The 15,925-nt window shown below is 38.3% G+C and overlaps 1 protein-coding gene across 3 annotated transcripts in view; it reads left to right on the plus strand.

Moving 5' to 3' along the window:
- LOC128698968 (methionyl-tRNA formyltransferase, mitochondrial) overlaps positions 1 to 15,340 on the plus strand; it is a 29,915-nt gene extending 14,575 nt beyond the window's left edge. For 2 of the 3 annotated variants that reach the window (XM_053791433.2, XM_053791431.2), the window contains 3 exons: positions 5,392 to 5,514; positions 14,137 to 14,315; positions 14,722 to 15,340. In XM_053791433.2, the coding sequence (XP_053647408.1) occupies positions 5,392 to 5,514; positions 14,137 to 14,315; positions 14,722 to 15,236 (817 nt within the window). In that variant the 3' untranslated portion in view covers positions 15,237 to 15,340. The remainder of the gene's footprint in view (positions 1 to 5,391; positions 5,515 to 14,136; positions 14,316 to 14,721) is intronic. The other variant, XM_053791432.2, reaches the window with a different exon arrangement.
- Positions 15,341 to 15,925: the final 585 nt, after the last annotated feature.

A 15,925-nucleotide genomic window follows, 5' to 3' on the forward strand; every position in this document is an offset into this window, starting at 1 on the left:
GTTCGTAATCCGAGGTACCACTATTACAATTTAGTATAATTTACAATAATGAAATTGAAATTTTAACACTAAGTGTTAAATTTTAAGTGTGAAGTAATGATTAAATAGCTGATTTTTTTTTTTTTTTTGTAACTGGTAGGTGTAAAGTATAGTGTTTATCTGGTTAATTTTGAGTGATGAGGTGATTTCTAAGTAGGGCCTTAAATTAATTTGCAGGTAGGAGCCCTGTAGTGTGTTCTGGCAATGAATTCCAGATCTTTGGGCCCTTTATGTGCATAGCATTTTTGCATAGGGAGAGATGGACACGAGGGATATCAGAGTGATTTGTGCCTGTGTTCTGTTGTAGTTAACAAGGAAGAGTTTGAGAGGAGGGTTAATATTAGAGTACAGTGGTACCTTGGTATACGTCTGCTTTGGAATAAGTCCAACTTGGTATACGTTCTGTTTGGACACAAAAATTTTTGCTTGGTATATGACCTTTGTTTGGAATACGACTTGCGTGCTAGAACTTGTATAGGTCAAAATGAGTCATGACACTGCGCGCTACCCTTGTTTACCTCTCTTGAGAGACAAAGCCACGACTGTCCACTAGCATCAGTATGCCCGTTGCTACCATTCAGTGAGCAACACGTGCTGTAACTCTGAATTTTCACGTGATTTTGTGTTTTTTTGTATAAATTTTTAGTAAATTCATTAACCATGAGTTCAAAGAAAGTAAATGAGAAGAGCCAAGCAAGTTAGAAAATGGTTATGATCACCATGGAGGTGAAAAAAAGATTGTTGAAAAGTATGAAGGTGGCATGCATATCCAGGACTTGGCTGCTGCATACCGTATGCTGAGAACAACTGTATCTACAATTGTGAAAAATAAAGATGTTAATAAATCAGCTAACGTTGCGAAGGGTGTGAAATTGATTACCAAACAAAGATCAGGGACATTAGAGCATGTTGAAAAATTCCTTTTGTTCTGGATAACAGAAAAACAGCATGCCAGCGATAGCGTATCAGAGGCTATGATTTGTGAAAAGGCAAAACTGATGCATGCCGATCTTTTGAAAAACAAGGCAGGAACAAGCCAAGAAAGTGAAGTGTTTAACCCCTTGACTGTCGCAACCCCAAATCCTGAGGTGTCTCCTGGTGTTGCAAAATTTAAAAAAAAAAAAAAAAAAAAAAATCTTATGAAATGATAGAGAATCTTTTTTGCGGTTGTAAGGAGGCCTGGTTACAGACCGGGCCGCAGGGGCATTGACCCCCGGAACTCTCTCCAGGTAAACTCCAGGTAAACACCAAAAGAACGAAATTTGATGGAAACTGACGGAATTACGCTCTTGTGAATTTAGCGACCTCGGTGATATTTACGAATTGGTGATTTCGCCCACTTTGAGCCAATTGCGATTCTGTCAAATGAGATCAAGAAAACGATAATACAGCCATAAATACTATACGAAAATACACCTCAAAGTCAGTGTTTTACTCCAAAAACACAGTTGCTTTTGTTTTTTCATTATGTATTGCATGTTGCAGGATTTTTTTATACTGCAGCTTCAAATTAAGCAGCTTTCTCCTGCTTGATTTGAAGCCGCTAGAATTTGAGTATATATACGTCAAAAACCATGGCTCGTAAGACGTATATATACAACCAAAATAGTCAAAGGGTTAAAGCCAGCCATGGCTGGTTTGATAATTTTAAGAAGAGGACTGGCAGTCAGTGTTGTGAGGCATGGAGAGGGAGCCAGCACTGATAAAGATGCCACCAATGATTTTGTTACAGAGTTTGGCAAATTTGTGGAATTAGAGGAGAAAAACCTCCCTCTGAAGGCCCTCCTCATAATGGACAGTGCTCCAGCTCTCCCTCCAAGCTTGCAGGACTGTGTGCTGCGGGAGTTTGACTTCATCATTGTAAAGTTTCTTCCCCCCTAGCACGACTCTTCTTATTCAGCCCCCTGGATCAGCAGGTCATCAGTAATTTCAAGAAACTCTACACTAAAGTGCTATTCCAGAGGGGCTTTGATGTGACCTCTTGACACAGAGTTAACCTTGAGAGAGTTTTGGAAAGATCAGTTTACTATCGCCCATTGCATAACTCATTGACAAATCCTGGCAGGAAGTTTCATGCAGAGCAAAGAACTCTGCCTGGAGGAATTTGTAGCCAGAAGCAGTGGCTGAGAGGGACTTTGAGGGCTTTGAGGCTGTGTCCATAATGGAGGATGTCTCTCTGGGCAGGTCCATTGGTCTGGATGTGAGTGATGGTTATGTGGAGGAGTTAGTAGAGGGGCACTGGGAAGAGCTGACCACTGAGGAGCTGCAGGGAACTTGAGAAGGAGGGGCACAAGACTAAGATGGATGCACTCTCTTCAGGCTCAGAAGAGGAGATAGAGGAAGCTTCCTTCTTCATTAATCAAGGAAATCTTTGCCAAATGGATGGGCGTCAAAAACTTTGCAGAGAAGTACCACCCTAACAAAGCCCAAACAAGCCGTAATAGCATTGTCTGGAATGACCAGACAATATCACATTTCCGAAACATCCTGAGGAGAAGGCAGAAGCAAAGTTCTTTGGACAGATTTTTGGTAAAAGTCAAACCTGGTGAACTTCAACTAGGTCCAGATAGAAAAAAGATTCAGAAAAGAGAAGGGAACTCTCCTTCCAAACAATAACATTTCCTCCTCTTCCCTTTTCAGCACTATGCTAGTAGGCTCTCGACTCTTTTCAGCAAAGTAAAGTGAGGTTAAATTTGCATTTATTTCATCTAATTCTTTTGTATGTATGTGTGTATTTTAGTATTAAGCAGTGTTTAAATTACATATTTTAGTATTAAGCAGTGTTTAAGCAGTGTTTAAATTACATATTTTAGTATTAAGCAGTGTTTAAATTACATATTTTAGTATTAAGCAGTGTTTAACCCTTTCAGGGTCCAGAGGCCAAATTTCAAAGGGTGCACCAGTATCCAAGAATTTAAAAAAAAAATTTTTGTTATTTTTCTTATGAAATGGTAGAGAATCTTTTTCTGAAGGTAATAAAACAAAAAGTACGAAATTTAATGGAAAATTGACGAAATTATGCTCTAGCAAATTTTGATGTGTCAGCGATATTTATGAATCGGCGATTTTGCTGGCTTTGACTCCCATTTTAGGCCAATTACATTATTCCAGTCGACCAAATTCTTAGCTATTTCACTTGTATTACTTCTCTTCTATCGATTGAGCAAAAGAAATCGCCAAGTCAACTGTTTCAACTACAAAATAAAGTGATCGGAAATTGGTAACTTGGCCAATTTAACACCAAGTTCAAAATATTCCAATTTTAAAATAGGGCCCAGAATAAACAATGTAGGTATTCCTGGCACTAAACTAACACTTCCTCTGTTCGTTAGATACATTTTGAGGCTTTACAAATGAATTCCATTTTGATTTTTTATTCACATAATGAATTTTTATTCAAACCAAAAAATAAAAGATTTACTGTTATGCAATGTTGTAATAATTGTATAAATATCATCACCACATTTGTGAATATATATTAGACCCACCAGCTGGTGTGTATTAGACATGTGAGGTTGTTTGTTTACTCTTGAACATCGGCAAAAATTTAACATTTCCGCTACTTTGAGCTCAGTTTCAAGCCATTTCCAGTGCTAAAACCAATCAAAATCATCTCTATTTCTGTAATATGTCTTCTATTCTATCAATGAGAAATCGCAAATACAGCTATAACAAACATACGAAAAAACACTGCAAAGTCACTGTTTTAATCGAAAATCATGGTCTCAGTTTTTTCTCTCATTATGCACTGTGTGCTACAGGATTTGTTTTATGTGGTGCACACATACCACATAGATGTATTCTCTCATATCTAGGCCCAAATTTACCACTCACAGCTTATCAGAGTGAGCCGAGCTCATGGCATAGATCTACCGTTTGGACCCTGAACGTAAAGCCGTAGATCTACGGGACAGACCCTGAAAGGGTTAAATTACATATTTTAGTATTAAGCAGTGCTTAAATTATTTTATACAACCCTATCAATGTATAATATGCCTATAACAATAGGACTTTTTTTTTTCATGGGAGCAGATTAATCATTTTCTTATGGGAAAATTCGTTTGGTATACGTCCTGTTTGGCATAAATCCAAGGTTCTGGAACAGATTAAGGACGTATACCGTATAATGTTCTGTGTATGTAGTAAGCATAATAATGTGTGGATGTTTTGTATATTAAGCAAATTAAGTCTCTTAACCCGTAAACGGTCCAAACGTTAATATACGTTTTTTCAACATTTGAAAGTATGTAAAAAAAGTAGATCTTCATCCTTTTTTCTTTTTTACATTTGAAAATGTGTAAAAAACTTTGATCTACTTTTTTTTTTTTTGTTATACATGTATTTGAAAATATGTAAAAAAAAACATAGATCTACTTTTGGAGCACTACACATGTGAACATAGATCTGCCTGGACTGTTTACGGGTTAAGAAGCAATGGAGTGTGCTGTCTAGTGCAGGAATTGGTAATCAATTGCACAGTAGCATTTTGTTGGGTATTAAAGGTTTAGGGTGATTTGCTGTGGTTGAGCCCCATGCACAAATACTATAGGCGAGGTAAGGGCAGATGAGAGAATGGTAAAGAGCAAGAAGTGTTGTTTGGGTTCCATAGTACCATATGTTTGAAAGGATGCTTACTCTTTTGGAGACTTTCTTGGATATTTGCTGTATGTGAGTCTGGAATTTGAGACAGCAGTCAAGGTGGAGACCTAGAAATTGCCATTGGAATTGTCAGTGTCAGAATTCAGGCTAAATGACACACATTCCTTGCACCCCATTATCACTCATTTTCCTGTTGCATCTCTTCGGTAGTCTTTCCTGCCTACTGTGCCCCTGCTTGTCACTAGGTTTATTGTGCACTTCTTGTATCTCCTCACTTTAGTATGTTGCTATGGCAGTGTGCAAATTTAGAAGTCCCTCAAGTATCATGGTCACACTTGTTGAAATCTTTGGCAAAGTTCAGAAGCTGAGTTGGGGTCTGACCTCTCCCAGTACCAACATATTGTTCGTACCAGCTCCATTTGAAAATTGGTATAATATATGCTTAAGAGATTTGTGTGGTTTTTGGAGATTCGGCATTATTTATACCTAGATTAGTTTGGCTGTTTGCCCTTTCACTATCCAGACTCCAAAAATTAATATTGCAGGAGGAAATTTTGGTGTCTTAGCATCCTTCAGTGGCACCTTTTAATCATCATTGCTATGTGCATTCCCTGGTCACCTTATTAGATTGAGAATAAAATATTAATTTTGTTTATTAAATATATCTTTTCACTATCATTAATGTTGTATATTGTATTAGGTTTCGTCGTTAAATTCTGTGCAGACACCTAAAGAAGTCCCTTTACTATGCAGGGGCATTCTTAATATCCATGGTTCACTGTTACCACGGTGGAGAGGAGCTGGACCAGTCGTTCACGCTGTTCTAAACAATGACAGTAAAACAGGAATAACTATAATGAAAATTGAACCACACAGGTAAGACATCGATAATTTGTTCATAGTACTTGTAAATATTTGGTAAATACAGTGGACCCTCGAGTAACGTCATTAATCCGTTCCAGAGAGCTCGCCTTTAACCGATTTGGAGGTTAGCCGAATTAATTTTCCCCATAAGAAATAATGGAAATCCAATTAATCCGTTCAAGACACCCAAAAGTATTAAACAAAATAATTTTTTTACATGAAATACATATACATTTCCCTACACAGAAAACAATGAGACATGCACAATAAACAATACTGAAATGACACTTACCTTTATTGTGGATGTAGCTGTACTATTGTTTGGAAGGGGAATCCCCTTCCATAAAGACTTTAGGTAACAAGTCCTTTTCTGGGGTTACCTCCCTTCTTGGTTTTTTAATGCCGCTAGGACCAGCTTGAGAGTCACTGGACCCCTGTTGCACAAAATATCTGTCCAGAGAGCTCTGTTTCTGGCATCTCTTTAAGATTTCCCTAAAATGGAACACCAGAGTGTTATTGCACATGTTGCCAATACGGCTTGCAACAGCTATGTCAGGATAATTTTCATCCGTAAAGGTTTGCACTTCAACCCACTTTCCACAAATGTTCTTAATCTTTGACGAAGGCAATTTCCTCACTCTCTCTTCCTCCTCCTCTGAAGCACATTCCTTAGCTGTGCTCTGTTGCTGCTGCACCTGAAGCTCTTGCAGCTCCGTAGTGATTAGCTCTTCATCGTCGTCCTCCACCAACTCTTCCACATTCTTGCCACTAACCGCATGGACTTCCCCAATGCCACAATAGATTCCACAACTGGCATAGGGTCCTCAGGGTTAGCCCCAAACCCTTCAAAATTCCTCTCTTGTACACATTCTGGCCACAATTTTCTCCAAGCAGAGTTCAAAGTCTTGCAAGTCACTCCCTCCCAAACCTTACTTATAAGGTTTATGCAACTGAGGATACTGAAGTGATCCTTCCAAAACTCTTAGGGCCAATTCAATGTCTGAGGCCACTTCAAAGCACTGCTTTGGTGTACAGTTTTTTGAAGTTTGAAATGACCTGCTGGTCCATGGGCTGGAGGAGAGGAGTGGTATTAGGAGGCAAAAACTTCACTTTGATGAAGCTCAACTCCCCCGCAATTTGCTCTTGCAAGTCGTGAGGATGAGCAGGAGCATTGTCCATTACCAGGAGGCACTTGAGTGACAACTTATTTTCCAGGAGGTATTTTTGCACAGTGGGGCCAAACACCTCATAGAACCAGTCGAGGAAAATGTCCCTAGTGACCCATGCCTTACTGTTTGCTCTCCACATCACACACATTTTAGTCTTGATGACGTTGTTTTTCTTGAACAGTCTGGTAGTTTCAGAGTGATACACTAGTAAAGGCTTCACTTTGCAGTCCCTACTAGCATTACTACAAAACATGAGAGTTAGCCTGTCTTTCATAGACTTGTGTCCTGGGAGTGCCTTTTCCTCCTGAGTAATGTAGGTCCTGTTTGGCATTTTCTTCCAAAACAGGCCTGTTTCGTCACAATTGAACACTTGTTGGGGTTTTAATTTTTCAGCCTCTATGTGCCCCTTAAAGTCCTGCACATGTTTTTCAGCGGCTTTTTTGTCAGAACTGGCAGCCTCACCATGCCTTATCACGCTGTGTATGCCACTACGATTCTTAAATCTCTCAAACCATCCTGTGCTGGCCTTAAATTCACTAACATCACCACTAGTTTCAGGCATTTTCTTAATTAAATCATCATGCAACTGCCTTGCCTTTTCACATATTATTGACTGAGAAACACTGTCTCCTGATAATTGTTTCTCGTTGATCCACACCAACAACAGCCTCTCCAAATCTTTGAGTATTTGCAATCTCTGTTATTTGCAATCTCATGTAAGCATACTTACACCTTTCACAACAACAGCTTCCTTGATTGCCTTTTTGTTGGCCAAGATAGTAGTGATGGTTGAATGGGGTTTGTTGTATAACCTGGCCAGCTCAGACACACACTCCACTTTCATACTTTGCAATTATCTCTCTCTTTGATTCGATAGTATTTCTCACCCTTTTTAATATAGGGTTGGCTCTAGAAGCTTTCTTTGGGCCCTTGGTGGCTTATTTAGCAGTTACAAGCACTAAAAACGCTGGAATAATACACAATGTATCGCAGTAACGCATGAAATCGTCCAGACTGGCTTGTAAATAATGGCACACTAGCTGAAGGCAGGGCAGCTAAGGCGCTCAGGCCGGATGGACAGGCGGACACGTTCGGGACGAATGCCCTTCACCGAAATTCTTGGGCATTAGCCGAGCCAATATTTTGACTCAAAAACAGGACGCTATCTGATTTTGGGGTTAGCTGATGCCACCGTTATTTTCTGTTGTAATAGTACACTATAAAATTTTTGTTGTCATTTCTACATGGACTAAATTTAGCAAAAGTGAAAATTGTAATTAATACTGTATTGGAGTAGATTATTAAACTCATATACTGTACTATACAGTAGTACCTTGACTTACAAGTGCCACAACTTATGAGTGTTCCGAGTTACGAGCCGTTGCTCGGTCGATTTTTTTGCTTTGAGTTGCGAGTCACAATCCGAGTTACGAGCAAGCTAACTTGCTAAGTTTTTGACATTTGCAAAATATCTTGCCCTTTACTCTCACACAAATCCCAAAATATTTGGAATATTTCCAATATTCCACAAGCCAATTGTAGAACAATAATTTTTTTAGGATTCTTGTCAATATTATTGCATTTACTTCAATAATGAATGGTGGTCTTCATGAAATAAGTCAGTGTTTTCCTTATGAAACTAGTGATCTAGTGCAGTTATCCTCTCAAACTCTGTTTTCTCTTAACCAGGACCAAAGAAAACCTTATAGGAAGGAGTAGTAATGATTTTAAGATAAGATAAGATTTCGTTCGGATTTTTAACCCCGGAGGGTTAGCCACCCAGGATAACCCAAGAAAGTCAGTGCGTCATCGAGGACTGTCTAAGTTATTTCCATTGGGGTCCTTAATCTTGTCCCCCAGGATGCGACCCACACCAGTCGACTAACACCCAGGTACCTATTTGCTGCTAGGTGAACAGGACAACAGGTGTAAGGAAACGTGTCGGAATTTCCACCCGCCGGGAATCGAACCTGGGCCCTCCGTGTGTGAAGCGGGAGCTTTAGCCACCAGACCACCGGACTGGTCCTGGGGTGTTAATGTTGCAGTTTAAAAACTGCAGTGTAAAGCACCCTTTATTTATTTATTTATTTATTTATTTATTATAATTTGTGCACACTGGCAAGACAGTGATGGAGTGAATGATGGTGAAAGTTTTTCTTTTTCTGGCCACCCTGCCTTGGTGGGAATCGGCCAGTGTGATAATAAAAAAAAAATAAGTATTCATACTAGAGTATATATCATGTTTCTATATTACTTATAGTTTATTATGTCATATTAGATCAATTCTGATAGATAAATAAACCATAGAGTTGATATAAGCATTATATTGATAGATAGAAATGTTAAAAGCAGGTGGGGATATAGTTTTGGAGTGGTTGGTGCAATTATTTAATAAATGTATGGAAGAGGGTAAGGTACCTAGGGATTGGCAGAGAGCATGCATAGTTCCTTTGTATAAAGGCAAAGGGGATAAAAGAGAGTGCAAAAATTATAGGGGGATAAGTCTGTTGAGTATACCTGGTAAAGTGTATGGTAGAGTTATAATTGAAAGAATTAAGAGTAAGACGGAGAATAGGATAGCAGATGAACAAGGAGGCTTTAGGAAAGGTAGGGGGTGTGTGGACCAGGTGTTTACAGTGAAATATATAAGTGAACAGTATTTAGATAAGGCTAAAGAGGTCTTTGTGGCATTTATGGATTTGGAAAAGGCGTATGACAGGGTGGATAGGGGGGCAATGTGGCAGATGTTGCAAGTGTATGGTGTAGGAGGTAGGTTACTGAAAGCAGTGAAGAGTTTTTACGAGGATAGTGAGGCTCAAGTTAGAGTATGTAGGAAAGAGGGAAATTTTTTCCCAGTAAAAGTAGGCCTTAGACAAGGATGTGTGATGTCACCATGGTTGTTTAATATATTTATAGATGGGGTTGTAAGAGAAGTAAATGCGAGGGTCTTGGCAAGAGGCGTGGAGTTAAAAGATAAAGAATCACACACAAAGTGGGAGTTGTCACAGCTGCTCTTTGCTGATGACACTGTGCTCTTGGGAGATTCTGAAGAGAAGTTGCAGAGATTGGTGGATGAATTTGGTAGGGTGTGCAAAAGAAGAAAATTAAAGGTGAATACAGGAAAGAGTAAGGTTATGAGGATAACAAAAAGATTAGGTGATGAAAGATTGGATATCAGATTGGAGGGAGAGAGTATGGAGGAGGTGAACGTATTCAGATATTTGGGAGTGGACGTGTCAGCGGATGGGTCTATGAAAGATGAGGTGAATCATAGAATTGATGAGGGAAAAAGGGTGAGTGGTGCACTTAGGAGTCTGTGGAGACAAAGAACTTTGTAATTGGAGGCAAAGAGGGGAATGTATGAGAGTATAGTTTTACCAACGCTCTTATATGGGTGTGAAGCGTGGGTGATGAATGTTGCAGCGAGGAGAAGGCTGGAGGCAGTGGAGATGTCATGTCTGAGGGCAATGTGTGGTGTGAATATAATGCAGAGAATTCGTAGTTTGGAAGTTAGGAGGAGGTGCGGGATTACCAAAACTGTTGTCCAGAGGGCTGAGGAAGGGTTGTTGAGGTGGTTCGGACATGTAGAGAGAATGGAGCGAAACAGAATGACTTCAAGAGTGTATCAGTCTGTAGTGGAAGGAAGGCGGGGTAGGGGTCGGCCTAGGAAAAGTTGGAGGGAGGGGGTAAAGGAGGTTTTGTGTGCGAGGGGCTTGGACTTCCAGCAGGCATGCATGAGCGTGTTTGATAGGAGTGAATGGAGACAAATGGTTTTTAATACTTGACGTGCTGTTGGAGTGTGAGCAAAGTAACATTTATGAAGGGATTCAGGGAAACCGGCAGGCCGGACTTGAGTCCTGGAGATGGGAAGTACAGTGCCTGCACTCTGAAGGAGGGGTGTTAATGTTGCAGTTTAAAAACTGTAGTGTAAAGCACCCTTCTGGCAAGACAGTGATGGAGTGAATGATGGTGAAAGTTTTTCCTTTTTGGGCCACCCTGCCTTTGTGGGAATCGGCCAGTGTGATAATAAAAAAAAAAAAAAAATTGAAGTATTTTCTCCTGCTCCTTGAGACTCGGGAATTTCGCTGACGTAAGCAAATGTTCCCAGACGGTTCCTGATCTCCAAGGTAAATACACTTTATAAAACCAGTTTATTTCTTTACATTCTCTTTTATTATGTTTTTATACAATATTTTTTATTTATAAATACATTTTTCTTATTTAAAAACTCGTAACAAAAAAATTGGGGTGGTGTTTTTTGGGGGCTGGACCGGATTAACGGCATTTCAGTTAATTTCAATGAGGAAAATTGATTTGATATATGAGTAAATTGAGTTACGAGCTCTGTCACAGAACGAATTAAACTCGTAAGTCAAGGTACCACTGTATATAATGTAATATAATGTGATCCTACATTAGGGCTGTGGGGGGTGTTGACCCCTAGAACACCCTCCAGGTAGGCTCTAGGTAGGGGTTCTCACTTCAGATTATTGAAAATTTAGAATACAGTAATAAAAATTGAACATCTTCCTCTTATTAGTACTTGGATTAAAAAATCTACAGTATGTATTCTCCAAATTGTTATTTGGAATTTTCACACTGAAGAAAAAAAATTCAGATATTATTAAAATATAAAGGCCTCAAATAAAAAAGTTTTTAATTACACTGCTGTAAGACCCTTTTGGGTTTAGCGCTTCATTTGATTTTTTTTGTTTTCATTGTTTTAATTACACTACCTTCACTTAAACACATCATTACTACTTCATTCTGTTGACACAAGGTTTCCTGAAGGTTTCCCCTTCAAGGAGGGGGGAGGAACCCTCCCTGATATTGAAGTGCTCTTGATTTAAGGAACTGGAGCTACTCTTCCCTTCCTCTGTATAAACTTGATTACTTCCCATTCCCCAGGCTCTGTTTGATCTATGGGTTTAGTGCTTCCCCATGAATATAACAATAATCCTTGGGTTTGGAGCTGTCATTATCGGTAACTCCCAGTATTTTGCATTCAATCTGTGTTCCACTCACAGAAATGACCCTAGTAGGTTTAGGACTTCTTTTTGATAATAACCCACTCACAGAATGGTGGATCTTTTCCAGCTTTCAGTACCAGTGTCAGGAAGTACAAGTTATTTTTTTTTTATTATCACACTGGCCGATTCCCACCAAGGCAGGGTGGCCTGAAAAAGAAAAACTTTCACCATCATTCACTCCATCACTGTCTTGCCAGAAGGGTGCTTTACACTACAGTTTTTAAACTGCAACATTAACACCCCTCTTTCAGAGTGCAGGCACTGTACTTCCCATCTCCAGGACTCAAGTCCGGCCTGCTGGTTTCCCTGAACCCCTTCATAAATGTTACTTTGCTCACACTCCAACAGCACGTCAAGTATTAAAAACCATTTGTCTCCATTCACTCCTATCAAACACGCTCACGCATGCCTGCTGGAAGTCCAAGCCCCTCGCACACAAAACCTCCTTTACCCCCTCTCTCCAACCTTTCCTAGGCCGACCCCTACCCCGCCTTCCTTCCACTACAGACTGATACACTCTTGAAGTCATTCTGTTTCGCTCCATTCTCTCTACATGTCCGAACCACCTCAACCCTTCCTCAGCCCTCTGGACAACAGTTTTGGTAATCCCGCACCTCCTCCTAACTTCCAAACTACGAATTCTCTGCATTATATTCACACCACACATTGCCCTCAGACATGACATCTCCACTGCCTCCAGCCTTCTCCTCGCTGCAACATTCATCACCCATGCTTCACACCCATATAAGAGCATTGGTAAAACTATACTCTCATACATTCCCCTCTTAACACTAGTAACAGGTTTGTGGCTAACGATGCCAATTTGCAGAAACAAATTTAGCTCCTATGTTAATTTAAATGAGGAAAATTGACTCGGCATACGAACAGATCTGGATACGAATGAGGTCATGGAACGGATTAAATTCGTAAGCCGAGGTTCCAATGTATATACAGTATTTCGAAGTTGCTAATGATGAGTTGCTATTGTTTTAACCCTTTGACTGTTTCAGGCCCCTCTCTGAAACTGTCATTCTATGTCGCTCAATTTTTGAAAAAAAAAAAAATTATTTTTTCTTATGAAATAATAGAGAATCTTTTCCCGATGGTAATGACACCAAAAGTTCGAAATTTGGTCGAAAACTCGTGGAATTATGCTCCCGCGAAGTTAGCGGTCTCTGCGACATATGCGTATCGGCGATTTCGCCGACTTTGAGCCCTATTTTCAGCCAATTCCATTGTTCCAGTTGACCAAACTCATAGCTATTTCTTTAGAACTCCATTTTATCTATCAGCTGAGTACAAGAAACCTCCCATTTACTAATTTGGACTACCCAATATGGTGGTCAGAAATTGGCAATTTGGCCAATTTCATGCAAAATAAAAAAGATGCCAATTTCAAAATAGGGTCCAGAATAAACAAGGTAGACATTCGTGGCACTAAAATAACATATGCTCTGTTCATTAGTCACATCTCTAGGCCCCTCTTATATTATTATTGCTTTCTATTTTGATTTTTTATTCATACAAAAAAAATACAAAATTTACTGTTATGCAGACGACTGCATTATTGTAAAAATGGTATAAATAATATCAGTGCACTAGTGAAAGAATATTAGACTCCCCAGTTGACGTGTATTGGACGTGTGGTGTGATTTATTTACTCTTGAACATTGGTAAAAATCAAACATTTCCGCTACTTTGAGCTCAGTTTCAAGGTCGTTTTCATCGTAAAAGTAATGAAAATCATCTCTATTTCTGTAATATGTTTTCCATTTTATTACATAAGACCATGAAAACGCGAATAAAACGATAAATACTATACGAAAATACACCTCAAAGTCGGCGTTTTATTCCAAAAAAACGATCAGTTTTTTTTTCTCATTACGCAATGTGTGCTGCAGGATTTTTTTTATGTGGTGCACACTGACCACACAGACCCATTCTCTCACATGTGGGCCTACCAGCTTTCTCCCACTTGATTTGAAGCCGCTAGAATTATTGAGTATATATACGTCAGAAACATTGGCTCGTAAGACGTATTTATACGTCGAAAACAGTCAAAGGGTTAATTAGGTGACAAGTCATTGCGAAGTGGAATTGTTCTGTAACGTTTCCTTTATTGTTAAGCAAAATACGCATAAGTAAACAGTCACTAATTGAGGGATTACTATATAAAGAAATTATGCATATTATAAAATAATTTATACTCAATACATTGTTTTATTTACATAAGGAAATTTTTGGGTCACATTTTTTGCTATGCAAATTTGACTTATTTGATGACATTGAAGGTCTCATGATCTAAAAAATTGGAGCTACCCAGTCTTTCCTTGAATTGAAAGTGATTGCTTCCCTTTCCCCAAGGCAGGTTTAATGCTCTCTCATGTAATGAATGAAATGCTGTAATTAGAATATTCCCGTCCCTTTTACAACAGATTTGATGTTGGAAAAATGGTGAGTAAAGTTGAAGTTCCCATTTCATGGGATACCAGGAGTGGTGCTTTATCCAAATATCTTGCTGATGTTGGAGCTCAGGAAATGATAGCAGTGTTGCAGAATTTGACAGTAAAGTTACGAGATGCCATACCACAGACTGAAGATGGTGTTACCAAAGGTACAGAATGATGTAAATTTAGCCAGTAAACCTTTCATTTTAATCTTAGTTGCTTATTTTCAACTGTGCATCTTATAAATTGTTCTTTATTATTATTGCATCAACCCCTCAAAAGAGATGCCTTGATGCCAGTGAGGGGCTCTTGATATGTGGAAGTGAACCCTTCCTTCCCTACCATGGATCAGACTTGAGTGCCTCCCATTATCTTTGTACTGTATAAACTCTGTGGGTTTAGTGCTCCCTCTAACTGCACCCCAATCATAATACTGTTCTGTAATAATAATAATATTGCACTATGTGCTTGGGTATTAATCCTTAGTGTAGTAAATGGGTGCATATATACACTATATTGTAATGCTAAAATACATATTTGCAAAAGCTTAATGAGAAAAAAAATTCTTTTCAGCACCAAAAATATCTGAGGCTTCTTCTAAAATTGACTGGAATTGTTGTACATGTCATAAAATCCAGTCCATGTATAGAGCTTTTGATGACTACTTCCCATTATGGACACTGTGGCATGGAGCACCAGTCAAACTCAGAGACATGGTCATGCACAAAGAATGGTCACATCATCATTTCAGTGAAATGCAAGTAGAAGAACAAATAACGGAAGGTGAAGCACAGGGTAGTGAATGTATTAAAGAAAATGCTATAGAAAATTGTGAAAAAAGTGCTACAGATTATGACTTTGCTGGAGATCAAAATGACATAAGAAAAAACTGTACTGTAAGTAGAAAAAATCATCCACCAGGAAGAGTAATTTTTAATAAAAAAATGAAAGTGGTGAGTGTTCTGTGTCGGGATGGTTGGGTGAGCTTCAAATCAGTTATAATAAAGGGAAGAAAGCCAATGAGTGCTTTAGATTTTTACAATGGTTTCATAACTAAAATACCAAAAGATCAACATAAATTTGATTAACACAAAGTGAAATTAATAATACGTACACCTGTTAAATGCCCTAATTTAAAATACGTACTGTATTATATTTGTATATAATTTTGGCAAATAAATTTTTAAACAAATTTCTTATTTTATTCTCGACTATTAATATTGTATGTTTAAAGATTTTAAATTTCTATTTTGATTAAGCTCATTCATAAAATCACTTAAGAAATTCTGTGCTATAAAAAAAGTATAGTGGTAGTTCTTATTATGGTTATAAAGTATTGTAATAATAATTTGTTATTACTATTATTGTACTACTAATTAAGTAGTACTAATACTGTACTCCATTCTCCTCAGCTGTGTACCTCTATTTTAAATGTGTTTTAAAACCAGAAGCTGTTAACAGACTGCATACGTCAACCATGTGCTGAAGACAGGTGATCAAATTAATTTCATGTCAAGATTTAACTGTTTGGATCAAATAGTACTCAAAATTTACAATATATGTGATTAATGTAATTTTAATTTAGGTAGTATTATACAGAATGTTGTATGAAAAGTTCAGTCTTGGACTAAATATTCTAATAAGTTTTTTTTTTTTTACATTTTTTTTACATTATAAAGTTATAAGATTTTTCTTACATTTTTTTTTTACAATAAAAAGTAATAAGGTTTTTCTTACATTGTGTATTCTCACCACCTCACCTGTCAACTTATGCCAT

This window comes from Cherax quadricarinatus, chromosome 55, assembly GCF_038502225.1.
Source record: "Cherax quadricarinatus isolate ZL_2023a chromosome 55, ASM3850222v1, whole genome shotgun sequence".
NCBI classification, from domain to species: domain Eukaryota; kingdom Metazoa; phylum Arthropoda; class Malacostraca; order Decapoda; family Parastacidae; genus Cherax; species Cherax quadricarinatus.